The sequence below is a fragment of the Tursiops truncatus genome, chromosome 7 (genome assembly GCF_011762595.2).
Source record: "Tursiops truncatus isolate mTurTru1 chromosome 7, mTurTru1.mat.Y, whole genome shotgun sequence".
Classification (NCBI taxonomy): Eukaryota; Metazoa; Chordata; class Mammalia; order Artiodactyla; family Delphinidae; genus Tursiops; species Tursiops truncatus.
The window spans coordinates 6,841,085-6,854,645 of NC_047040.1; the positions used below are offsets into that span (position 1 = coordinate 6,841,085).

General features: G+C 45.2%; 1 protein-coding gene across 3 annotated transcripts in view; it reads right to left on the bottom strand.

The window, feature by feature from the left end:
• ATG16L1 (autophagy related 16 like 1) overlaps positions 1 to 6,760 on the bottom strand; it is a 46,774-nt gene extending 40,014 nt beyond the window's left edge. For 2 of the 3 annotated variants that reach the window (XM_019923526.3, XM_019923525.3), the window contains exons 1-2: positions 6,479 to 6,759; positions 2,539 to 2,632 (exon numbers count right to left, since the gene is read on the bottom strand). In XM_019923526.3, coding sequence (XP_019779085.1) covers positions 2,539 to 2,632; positions 6,479 to 6,593 — 209 coding nt within the window. In that variant the 5' untranslated portion in view covers positions 6,594 to 6,759. Of the gene's footprint in view, positions 1 to 2,538; positions 2,633 to 6,478 lie in introns of all 3 variants that reach the window. The other variant, XM_019923527.3, reaches the window with a different exon arrangement.
• Between the last annotated feature and the right edge of the window lie 6,801 nt (positions 6,761 to 13,561).

Genomic DNA, 13,561 nt, shown 5'->3' on the forward strand with positions numbered 1-13,561 from the left:
CTAGAAAGCGGCACATACCTTATAAGAAACCACCCTAAATTAGGCAGAAGAAGCAACAGGCCTGGGTGATTGATTGCATATGGGGATTAGAAGGAAAAGAAATAATTTTTATCAAATCCCCTTATTTTAATGCAAAGCAATGTGAAATATGCGAAACATAAAACTAGTCTGTTCCTCCAAGGAGCTGAAGAGAATCCTGAGAAAAGGCAAGGATACAGGGCACTCATTCCTCTGCTCAAAGCCTTTTACCACTTCCAACTTTATTCACAATAAAAGTCAAACTTCTTACAAAAGCCCAATAACAGTGCTTCACTAGGCAGAAAAAAAAAGAATCACCTAGAGAGTAGGTTTCAGATTCTTGGGCCCCATCCCAGAACGATTCATCAGGTCGATGAAGAAAAGGGTCAATAATCTGCATTTCTAACATGGTCCCGGGTGTCTTGGATACTTCACAAGGACTGAGTAGCCACTAAAGCAGTGGTTCTTATATGTTAGAGGTCATCAGAATCACCTAAAGGTTCTTAAAACAAGACTACTGGGCGCCACCCCTAGAGTTTCTGAAACAGGAGCTCTGGGGTGAGGCCCAACGTTCTGCATTTCTAACAAATCTCTGAGGCTGTGGTCTAGCAGGCATACTTAGAAAACTGTTGGAATCAACTATTTCTCAGGGATGAGTTTCACTTTGATTTATTCAGTAAGCAAAGGGATTAAAACACTTAAGAGAGGAGTCAGATAATTGACGAGATAAAGCTTTTTAAGCACAGTGTGTTTCAAGATTAATTAGAATGCGATGGGCAGGACTTGAGAGCCCAGAAGAGAGAGAAAGCAGCCAATGAGATCCCCGTCTTCTGTGAATACCTGTATCCTACTAGCACACGCCTCACTGAGCTACTCTCCCCCACGAGGCTCAGGTCCTTGCGAACAAGGACTCCTGGCTTATTCATCTCTGTATCCCAACGCCTGGCCCACACTGTAGTCACAAAATGACTCAGTGAACGAGACCCCTGCCATAGTCTAGGAATGGAAGCAACGAAGCTGGTGGCACACAAATGCAAACCAAGGGACCGATGCACAGGACACTCGGGCAAAGAATCAACAGGCCTGGCTGACTGCAAAGGGGGAGGGGCAGGACACCAAGGGAAAAAGGAATCATAGCTGACTTGTGGAAAATAAGGATACCACTAATAGAAACAAGGCAGTCAGGAAGAGGCCTGACTGAACACAAGTTTGCAGGAAGGACGGACTTCCAGTTAAATTACCACCCCAGTGATACTCAGTTAAAAGAATGTTGTATATTTATTTATTGCACCTTTCCAAGCAAATGAGTTTCGCTGACAGATAAAGGATGCAGGAATATAGTCACCAAGAGGCTAACCAGATAGAAATAAAATGTTTCAAGGTTTCAGTTGACTGAATTTAGATGAAAAAGGGCGAAACGGATTCTCTACACCTAAAGTTGACCAGAACACAGCAACTAATATTTTAAATCCTGCAGAAGGCCTCCCAGGACCACAGCTAGGCACGATCTCCTGAATTGTTCTTAAGCAACAACGGAACCACCTCGCCAGATGAGGAAACACGGATGGCAAGTAATTAGCAAATATGGCTATAGGAGTAAATGACAAGCTACACCCAGCATTTCTGTCTTTTTCCTAAAATCCTAAATTACCATCAGCTTTGTTTTTACAATTGCTAAATGTTAGCTGATATGCAAAAAAGCTTGTAGATTTTAGAACAATAATGGGTACTGTTCCCATACAAACCACAAAATTTAATATGCAAACGTGATGAACAAATGGAAAAGGAGGACAGTAAGACTCCAGAATGATTCCATTTAAGCCACTCGCATGAAGTATGGCTTTAAGGTTTTTTAGGACCATGACCCTCAAAAAGACATAGTTTACATGAATGACCCAAGTAAAGATACTAAACTCCCCACCATGAACACATACTCACATATTTAGTGAAGCAATACTTAGCCTTCCTATAAAATGCAGATTTCTGCCTAATCTTTCTTAAAAAAAAAAAAAGCTTTCTGCAACCCACTGGTTTGACTGCACACTAAGATACATGGAAACAACACTGAACTAAAAAGGATCACATAGACCTGTAGCGCTGATGTTTACAGGCCAGTCAATCTTGTACTGACAAGATCTATGTAAATCTGCTCAAGAATGCTTACTTGTCTGATTATTCAGAAAAAGTGAACCCTGGCAGGCTACAGGAGGAACTGGCCTGGTTACTCGTCTTAAGCAATTTCTCAAGCTCACATCACACTGATGATGAGCCTTCTAGGTGGGTAGCTACGTACCTTCAAAAAAAACTTAAATAGTTAGTTATTTGGCTTCAGAAGTTTTTATTTGAAAGGAACTGACAAAAAGTGGAACACAAACACAGCACTTGGTTTGCTTCAAAATCAGGGAAGTGACGACTGAACTGAGACAAATTTCAATTAAAAAGGAGACACAAATAATACAGGATCGTTTCAGAATACCTTATCTCAGGAGACACAAATAATACAGGATCGTTTCAGAATACCTTATCTCATGCCTGTTTGGTATGTCATGCTTTTCAGCTTGTAGCTTATGGGCCAGCACTGAATGAAGATCTGACTTTTCCAGCAACTTGTTATCTAGCAAAGAAAAAAAAAAGTTATTACAACCCAGGTATGCTTTATTACTACTTAACATCTTATAAAGATTTGGACCAAAGAAATAACCAGAAGATGACTGGGCAGGTTTCACTTTTATGAGGTATCAAAGTACTAGGCACTGTACTTTACCACCGATTACAGCAATCGTCCAAACTCCAGGCACATGCGCTCCTTAGACGCTTCCTGGCCCAAGCACAGGCAGCCCAGACAAAGGAACCTATGAAAAATCCCTCCAAAACGCCCCCGTGCCCATGCTTTCTACTCCCACAGCTACCTGTTTCTACCTGGGAAAGAGGCAACAAACATACCAAAACACAGTGGAAAAGCGAAGTGCTATGCATCTCTAAGTAAGAGAGGAAACCTTTACCTTATTATATTTGGAAGTTTTTTAGAAAGAAGATACTTTTTTTTTTTTTTGCGGTGCGCGGGCCTCTCACTGTTGTGGCCTCTCCCGCCGCGGAGCACAGGTTCCGGACGTGCAGGCCCAGCGGCCATAGCTCATGGGCCCAGCAGCTCCGCGGCATGTGGGATCTTCCCGGACTGGGGCACGAACCCACGTCCCCTGCATTGGCAGGCGGACTCCCAACCACTGCGCCACCAGGGAAGCCCTGGAATTTTTTTTAAAAAGATTTTTTTAACGTGGATCATTTTTTAAAAGTCTTTATTGAATCTGTTACAACATTGCTTCTGTTTTATGTTTTGGATTTTTGGCTGCGAGGCATGCGGGATCTCAGCTCCCTGACCAGGGATCAAACCCACACCCCCTGCAATGGAAGGCCAAGTCTTAACCACTGGACTGCCAGAGAGTCCCTGGAATATTTAATCTAAGATCAGGGCACTAGGGATACAAATACAAACCAGAGTCCCTGACCTCAAGGAGCTAAAAAAGTGTAATGGGGGTGGGGGTGGGGTGGAGGTCAAGTACAAAAAGGAAGAGTGAACTTTTACTCATTTTCTCAGATGGTTTCACAGGTGAAGACAACAGACAGTCCAAGCAGAAGGTCTAGAGAGCTGTTCAGTAAATGGCTAGAAATAAAAGTTTGCACCAACACATGAGAGGGCAGGATGAGAAATTCAGACCTCTTCTTACTGGCAATAGCGAAACAACAGATTTTTAAAAGCAGGCAGTGACATGAACAGATAGCAATGAGTAAGAAGTCAAAGATTATCCTGAGGTTCCCTGCTCGTCCAACTGGGTGCAAGATCCTAACATGCCGGAGAACACAGGAGCAGAGAGCTCAAGGAAGAAAACGAGTCCTTGGAACTTAATAAATGTGACAGGGAACACAGTGCAGAAATTCAAAAGAAAAGTCAGGGCAAGAAATGACATGCATGTAGGGGGCCAGTGAGATCAGAAGTGCATGTAGGGGGCCAGTGAGATCAGAAGTGGAAGGGGGTGCACAAAGCAGAAGAAAGTGACCACAAGAAACTTACAGAAAAGCCACACCTGACGGGGGCTTTCAGATCCCCAACGTCTGAGATTAGCGATGCTTCACAGCAAAAGCTGGAAGGGTTTATGCCAGTGACTGTTCCTGTCAGAACAGCTTATCTTTCCTCTTAAAGAGTTGAGTCCTACTTCTTGATATCTAAAAATGGAAATCCTGGGCAGAAACAGAAACACTATCTTCATCAATATTAATTTAATAAATTAGCTCAAGAGAACAGGGAAGTGATTCCAAACTTGAATGTTCACCAGTGTCAAAGGGCTCTAATAAGATCTTCAAAATGTTACAGCTAGGTGCCCTGTGATATCAAAGACATGAGGTATTCAAGAGGCAGCCTTCTTAAAAGTTCCTCTCACTCAAAGGCCCCCTGCTGTCCCCAGAGCCTCTTTTCATCTTTCTCTTCAGGCTCAGAGGCAGGACTGAACAGGAAACTCTGGTTGACTGCTTTGGGAGGCTAGGAATGAAGAGTGAGGCTGTTCCACCATCTAGAAGTGACCTCCCAAATGTCAGTCCCCTGCCTCAACTGCAGATTTTAACAGGCCAAGGTTGTCTTGCCCTCTTGCCCACCCCCCCCCCCCCCCGCCCCCAGCCTCCTCTCCTAGCTCCCAGGCATGCATTACTCACTATAGCTGTTTTAAAGACGTGTTCCCTCTCCAGGACTGACCTGTCTTTCTGACTTTCCTCCAACATCCTCCACCCCTTCAAGATGTCCATTTTCAAAGTGCAGAAAAACACTCAATTGTGTCAATGTGATTACAAGCACCTTCCATTTATAGACAGTTATGTAGATGGCTTTCAAAGCACTTATACGCACAGCACTGTGTTTATGAAGTAGGCAAGGCGAGCTTCACGCCTATTTTATAGATGCAGCAAACCAGACTCAGGTAAGTGAGGCTGGTAAGGGGAGTGTCGTCAGACCTCCAACCCAATTTGACCTTCAGTGTATTAGCTTTTAAAGAATAAGCATATGATGAAATACCCGATGACCTGAATTTATGTAACCCATGAGGAATCGTTTCAGCAAGGAGTTTCCTGTGCTTCTGGCTTTCTGAAAGAGCACTGGGCTGCCAGCCTCTTAAGAGTGTAAGGAATCAGCACAGGAGTGGCACATTCATCATCTCCCTTTTCTCCCCATTTTAGTTAAGAGGATGGGCTCAGCAAAGCAAGAAGGCCGTTTCTTGGGGGACCCAATGAGAAAGGCAAAAGTGCAAAAAAGTCAGGAGCCATCAAGTCTGTGTCCAAATCCAGGCCCTATCAATCTGCTGTACCTCCCCAGAGAAATGACCTAATCTTTCTCAGTCTCAATTTTCTCATTTGTATAAAGGGCAACAGGACCTGCTTCATAGAATTTTCGGAAAGATAAAGTGAAACGACACATGCCAAATATTTACGACAGCACTCAAGCTTGTCTCTACCTTAGAATTATTTGGGGATCACCAAGAAATACTGACACCTGGGTCCCACCTCTACTACTGGGGTTTCGTTGGTCTGGGATGTGGCCTGGGCTTTATAATTTTTAAAAGATCCCCACCTGATTCTAATGTGCAGGTAAGTTCAGGAACCATAAATTTAGCACAATCAGAATTCAATAAAGGGCACCCACTATTACACTGAACTGCTTCATCAACATGATTTGAGATTTGCAGGCTTACTTCAAGGGGTAGACAGAACCAGAGGTCCGAAGAGTGTCCCGTTTCTTCCCCCAAATGTGTCGTCAGTTATGGTAAAATGGGGCGGAGGGGCAAGGAAAGGCTCTTTAGAAGGCATCTAAGGGCACAAACATTTTTGTACTCAAATTGCAGCAGCGGGGGTGGGTGTGGGCCACCTCTTTCACACTTAAGTTTTCAACGACAGTAAAGACTGTGATGTCCCAACTAAAAAGTACGTTAAGACTCAAGATGTGTAATATGTAACAGTCAAAGCACACCAAAGTGGAGGAAGAACAACAGATCTTCAGGAATGAAAGGCAAACATTTCGCTACACTCTGAAGACGACGGTAACGGAGCGAGTTACTGCTTAAAGTCAGTGCCCGTGTCAGTAACAACACGATGCCCGAAACAGGATGTTTCTGGAACCGGCCTATTTAAGTAACACAAGCGTTATGTGAGCTGCTGGGATTTACAAACACAGACATGAACGGTGCCTGCCCGTGAAGAATACCCAATTGAGGAGGAAAATCCAGCACAGTCACACCCAAGAATAAAGTGAAAGAGGAAGGGATCTAAAAAGGCGTTTGGGGGTCCAAGGCGCTGGGTACCCGAGGCGGCCTCAAGGCGCGCGGGAGGCGCGGGGGGCTCGGCCTCGGGTTCCCGCTGGCGCCCCGCATGCCTCGGCTGGGCCCGCCCGCCCGCCCGCTCCCGGGACCCGCCAGCCGCTCACACTGCAGGATGATCTCTTCGAACGCCTGCCTCTGCAGCCGGTCCCGGCGCCTCAACTCCTCCGAGATGTGGCGCTTCCAGCGGGGGAAGACGGAGGCGCGGAGGCCCGACGACATGTCGCGCGCTGCCCCGGCGCCTTAGCGCCGCCAATCCGCACGGGGGCTGGCTGCCGCGGCCCGCACCATGAGGCAACCTGCGGGTGCGGGAGGACCAGCAGCCCCAGGTTTCAGGTCCACGAACAGGCCTCCCCCGATGCAATCCAAGACGGACTTCCGGCTCCTGACGGAAATGGCTTCAGGCAGAGCCAGGAAGCCCGCCTCCTCATTCGACGTCTTACGCCACACGCACGCACATGTCCGGCGCCGACTCAGGGCGCTGGCTGATGATAGCATCCCGAGGCCGGAAGTGCCGGCCGCAGAGATGCGGCCGCTAGGAGGCGTGCGGGCCACGTTGGACGCTCGACCTTGCGGGGTCGGGGGCGGAGAAAGGAAAGGCAAAAGGGAGGCTTCCGCCCACTTGCTGTTTCCTTTGCTTGCTTTTCCCCGTTTTATATTTTCTTTCTTAGCCTGCCTCCCTTTTCTTCACGTCAGTTTACAAGCAGAAGTAAACTCCTCACATGGTAGCTGTGTGACTATAGATGAGAGACAGCATTCCTAAGCCTCAGTTTCCTAGTCTGTAAAATGGGGAAGATCCCTAAACCGGGAAGGAATGATACCTATCCCACAGGATTGTCGTGAGGATTAAAAGTAATAAACTATATAATGCAATTCACACTGCGCCTGTACATAGTAAGCCTAACCTTACCTAGACACTTGGTATCCGTCGAAGTCCTAACCAAAGATTGGTTGCTTTAAGCAAGAGCAGCCCATTGACCTTCGAAAAAGGTTTTCTTTGCAATAAAGAAATGGAATGCAAAGAACCGCTAAAGAAAATGCGAATAGATTAGCTATGTAAATCATTAGAAGCCTAGAAATTATCTATGACCTAAAAGTAAATGGGTCCTTAGAAGGTCATTTAAGGGTTAGGATACAAACAGGATTTTGAAAGAGAAGAAGGACAGTTTGCCAGTAGATGAAAGCAGAAGAGAAAGACAGACTCGGGAGAAGATGACATCTATCAATTCAGTAGAATGGGAAATCTTCGTCTGTAGTAGAATCATCTGAGTTCCATCTGCATTTAACAAGTTAGTAAATTTATTGCATGAAAATGGAGCTGGACAAAATAGGAGGCAGAAGAGAGGAAAGGAATGTCAGAATCTGCCTTCTCTTTCAATGTGTCTCAAGTCCAGAGGAAGATCCTTCACAGACAGAGAAGAAGGCCTTTCCTCTCCTGTGGAACCCAGGAGTAGGACAGTTAGGATTCTAGACCTGTAAAGATATTTTGTCAGCAGCCAGTACTGAGTGATCTGAATTTGTGGGAAAGACCCATGGGGATCAGAAATAGAAGGGAATTCCTCACACACTGAAGCAAATGAAGAAGCAGGTTCTGAAAGTCACGAAGAATGCCTCTAAATGTAACAGTGGTACCAACCTCAAAAGAGCCTAGAATCAAATCTTGACAGTTGAATATGCTGATTTCCCAGACAAGATTATGATTAAACCATGTTAACAAATTTGCAGAACCAGCAATTCCCCTTACAGGAATGTATGTCAACAAATATTTGGACAAAGGCCCAGAGAAAACTGTCACAGCATTGTTAGAAATAATGGAGAGTTGGGAAATATCTATTGATTTCCACCAATGAGAATTAAATTACTGTATATTTATTGTTCAAAAAAATTCATGATAAAAGGAGTATATGATATAAATCTAATTGATGTAAAATTAGTATGTCCCTGGATCTCATAGGCAAAGTTTGTTGAATGAGTAGAGAATATAATTTCTAAACTAAGGATACTAAGCTCTGTAGGTCTGCCCTCTCCCTACCCGGCCAGCTTTGCCCAGTGAGCACTGCAGCCTCCGTGGGCACTCCTCCTCTCTTCTGCTCACCACTCTCCCTCCCAGTGCAGGGCCTTTGGATTCACTGTGCTTCTGTTGGGCAAACCCTTCCCTTCTGACCTTTATGAGTTAACTCCTATGAGTTAATTCTCAGCTCAGTAGTCACTTCCTCACAACCTTCAAGTAACAGACCTTCACAAGTAGGTCAGATTGCCCAATGACACGTGGACCTCTCCGTTCTAGCATTTATCACAGTTGCAGCTTCACATGTTTTTTATCATTACTTGCTTAAGGCGTGTCTCCCCGCCACAGACTGTAACTTCCACAGCAAGAGCCGTTTCTGTCTTTCTTCATCATTTTACCTCCAGCAAGGGCGTGAAGTCTTTCATATATTAGGTGCTCAGTAAATGTTGTTTAATTAATGAATGGAATATATGAAAATATTTTCTCTGGGAAGTAGCATTGCTGGTGTTCTTTTGTTGTATGTATTTTCTATATCTCATATGCATTTTCTAATTGTTATCCATTATATACATACTATATATGCAAGAAAAAGTTATAGAAACGAACATAGATTTATCGATAAAAGCATTTCTTCAGCAGAGTGCTAGGTTCTGTGGGAGATAACTAATAAGCGGGAACACTTCTAACAACATTATGGGCCGCGCACTCTTCTGAATATTTCACGTGTTGTCACTCTCTTAATCCTCACAACAACCCTACTCAGTAAGGTTGTTATTAGCTACTCTTAGCATCTTTATCCTCATTTACAAATGAGGAATCTGAGGCCCGCAGGGGTAAGTCACTGGCCTGAGCACACCTGGCTATTTATTGGCCAGACCTGGCTTCAGACACAGGCAGTTTGACTCTAGCGTCTGTGACTTAACTACTGCACTCCATTGTGCAGTTTCTGTTTCTGCTGACATTGTAGTTTGGCTCAACGAGAATACGTAAAACAAAGAATAATTTGAAATGATTTGAAATCAATTCCTAAATTAGTCAATAGGGAGGGCATCCCATCGAAGAGCAAAGTCAGCAAAGTCGGTGGTTCGGAAGCCTCAGGTGTGTTCCCCGGACCCTGAGGGGACTGGCTGGAGGGAGGATGAGTAATGAGTAATAGGAAGGAGGAGGAAATGAGGTTGTCTGAATATTGCGGAGACAAATCATGGATCTTAAAAGAAGCGTTTTTATTTGTTCTGGTAAATACTGAGTGTCTAAAGGATGCAGCAGCTTTGCTGGATAGCGATATCTATGGAATGGATTCTGCCCGCCTGTAATGGATGTAAGATACATGTGAAGTGATGCTCCAGTTCTGAGGAACTCAAGTGCAACCTTCCAAGAACTGTCCTATTTACTTCTGTCCTTCCCCTTTTGGTTCCCCTGCTTTCCTTTATCTTTCAATCAGCAAGTGGTCAAACAGCTGGGTCCTGGTGTGGGTCAGGCACAGGGTGAGCACTGCCTGGAGACAAAGATGGCCAGACTTGGATCCTGGCCTCAAGGAGCTCACTCTTCAGGAAGGGAGATCTGAATGTGATTATGTATGAATGTACGGAATTATAAAGTCAAAAAGACCCAGCCAGCGCCCAGGGCTTTTGATTCTCTTCTGTTCTTTTTTTCTCTTGCTTTTATTCTTTTTTAAAAATATAATTTCCTGTTTTAAAAAAATATGGCTCGATCTTTATTTCCACTCCTTTTCAGCTGTTCTCAAAATTAGATCACTAAAAATGAAAGTAAGATAAGCTAACCATGTTCCTGTGTTAACTGCTGTAACCTAGTAAACCTAGTGACTGCTGGAGTAAATGAAAGGATAGCCAAGAATCCAACCGACGTGGATTTTCAGACACACCGATGATCCTTCCAAATGTCACATTTTTTGGCGCTGGACATTTTTACCCCTTGGCTTTTCTTTGTTTCCTTTAGTGTTATTGTGTTTGCAGACATATGAATACATACCACCTGACGTTTCCGTTATAAAGACTCTGTGCACGCGGAGTAAAACCCATACAGGTCTCATCACCCACTCCGTATATGTTGACACTTAGATTTCACATTTTAAAAATGACTGTCTGACGTAGGTTTTATCCCTGTACCCCAATACAAGCATTATAGTAAACTTTAACTTTCTTAGAGGAAGTTCTTGTTATCCCTTTTATAAATTGACAGCCAAGTGTCTGGAATGGTGGCTGGAGGATTCAACATGGCACATCTAACAAGCTGGGACAATGGCTAGAGAGAGAGAGTGTCTCTGTGGGAAGTTATCTCCCTTGGTTTGCCTCTTTGCTCTTTAAAGAGATGATAAAATTTCTCCCAGACACTACTGCCCTCTCCTACTATGAATAATACCTAATGTTAAATGAGTGATTTTTGCATGCCAGATACTTTGCTCAACATGGATTAACTTATTTAATTCTCAAAACACTACCACGTAGGTACTATTAGTATGTCCTTTTGCAGATGAGGAAACTGACACGCAGAGGTCAGGTAGCTTGTCTGATGTCACAGAGTTAGTAAGAGGCAGAACTCGGATTCAGTTGAGGAAGGCTGGTGCCAGAACCCAGCCATATGACCATATGTCCCTCTGCTGTGGATCAGGGTATAAAGGTTCTGGCTGTTTTTTTGTTTTGTTTTTGTTTTTTAGGATGAGATAGAGTATCAGAATGCTTTTGACTGCAAGCAACAGAAGTGCAATTCGAGCTTCCTTAAGGGAAAGGGGAGGTTATATGGATATGGGGTGCTGCACCAGGCTGGCGGCAGGGATGTGGCTGGACTGGGACCCAGATGCAGATCCTGTCAGAATGCTCATCTCTTTGCCTCTGCCTCCCTCTGTAAATTGCCACATCCTTTGTCTTGTGGTCCAGCTCTTTTTGTCCAGCTCCTCCAGCATCGCCACAGTACAAGCCAGCAGCAGACCAAGCTGGCATATCCAAGTCCCAGGTCTAATAAATTTCTGGGAGAGGGGACTTCCGTGGTGGCACAGTGGTTGGGAGTCTGCCTGCCAATGCAGGGGACACGGGTTCGCTCCCTGGTCCAGGAGGATCCTGCATGCCGCGGAGCAGTGAAGCCCGTGCGCCACAACTACTGAGGCCTGCGCGCCTGGAGCTCGTGCTCCGCAACGAGAGAGGCCACTGCAGTGAGGCCCGTGCACCACCACAAGGATTGGCCCCCCCCCCCCCCCGCTCGCAGCAACTAGAGAAACACTATGTGCAGCAATGAAGACCCAACGCAGCCAAAAATAAGTAAATAAAGTATAAATAAATTTTAAAAAACAATAAAAGCCCCCCAAACCCCAAATAACTTAAAAAAAAAGTTTCTGGGAGAGGAGGCTACTGGACTGGCAGGTGCTCGTATCTAATAATCTATGTGGCAAAGAGGCAGGGTCAGTCTCCCAGGGTGGTTCCCTCTGGATGGAGGGGAAGGGACAGGTCCCAGAAGAAGGTAGGTATAGAACACGTCTGTTCAGACTGTTGAAAGTTGAAATGTATTAAGTAGATCTTAAATGTGCTCCCCTCCGCCATCCTTTTATTAACACATCCACCCTCCTGACTATAGTCATGGTTTTTCCTGGCCCCATCGGGCAAGAAACTGGTCCCAAGGGTGGGTATAGGAACCCTTGCCAATCACTGTCCTCCACAGGGATTTTTAAACTGGATCTGGGAGAGGGGGGCCCTTTTTCTCCTTCCGTTAGGAAGTGAGGCCATGCATGGCCATGCTAGTAGCCACGTCCCCTCCCAGGTCTCATGAAGAGTTTAGCCTGAAAAAAAATGGAGCAAACACACAGGGAGAAGAGGAGACGAGAAACCCCAAATTCTGATGGCATTAGTGTCCCTGGTTCCCGCCAGTCCTGAAAGCAGCCCAGCCCTACCTTCCCAGTCTGGTTACATGAGCTAATACATTCCTGTGTTTCACTAAAGCTGGTTTACTCTGGGCTTTTATTTTCTCTTGCCACCCAAGAAACCTGATTTTTTGTTTGTTGGTTGGTTGGTTTTGGCCACGCTGTGCAGCTGGCAGGATCTTCATTCCCAGACCAGGGATTGAACCCGTGTCCTCTGCAGTGTAAAGGCAGAGTCCTAACCACTGGACTGCCAGGGAATTCCCAAGAGTCCTGATGAAGACAGCAGACCAGCCCAGGAAAACACTAGGGCTGGGCAGACAGAATGGCAGTGTCCCCACAGGTGGTCACTAAGGCTGGGTTTTCCACTTTAAAATCTTGACAAAAGGAGGAAGGTCAACTCACTCTTCTCACCATGCATGTTTTGTGTTCATCAGCAATCCATTTCCACATTTTTGGGGAAAGGTTTCTGGATCTGAGATCTCATGAACGTCTAAGCGAAGCTCTGTTCTAAATAATAGTGTCTGCTGGTCAGAGAACATTTTAATAACCTCAAAGTGATTAGAGTCAGCCTGGGGATATTAGAAAATACTGTTGCCATATGTTAGAACTGTATTGTCATTTCCCCCTCATCCGAAAGTGAAGGGACACTATTTGGAAAAGCACCATTTCGATGACTCATGGGATATTAATAGTTTTTCAGAGTGTTTAACCACCACTGCATCCTCATGCAGTAGAACCACGTAGAGAGCACACAGCAGTGGAATAGTATTTTGATTAAATAACTAACTAAATAAATATTGCATATCATGAGATGGGGTTCCTTGCTGAGGCATCAAGTTGACGTTCTGTCTTTAAAAAAGCCAACAATTGGAGCAGCAGTGTGTTGAACTTGCTGTGCAAATCCGGATGCCCAGACAATTTGCTTTTGGGAGCTGATCCCCAAATAAGGAGGGGCCAGCCAGGGATGCAGCGTCCTGCAGAGACGGGGCTCAGGGCTGGCCACTCTGTGTGCTGTGTGACTGCACACACTTTCCAGTTTCTGGTTCTGAACCTCTTCTTTCCAATAAGGGCATTTTTCTATGCCAGGTCATGCACCAGACCTCAGTCTCTTAAACTTCCCCACGACCAAAGGTTCCTTGCATAGCTCCCTTAATTTTGTCAAAGAGTATGCGGATCAATGGCTTCTCCAGTTGCCTGGGTAATCCCAGCACAGCCCTCGTTCTTCTGGAGGTGTGGGGCAGTCCAGTCCAGGCAGAATTGTCTGGCCATGAAGTACACCTGGGAAACCGTTCAACTGGCCTCCCCGACAGGTTC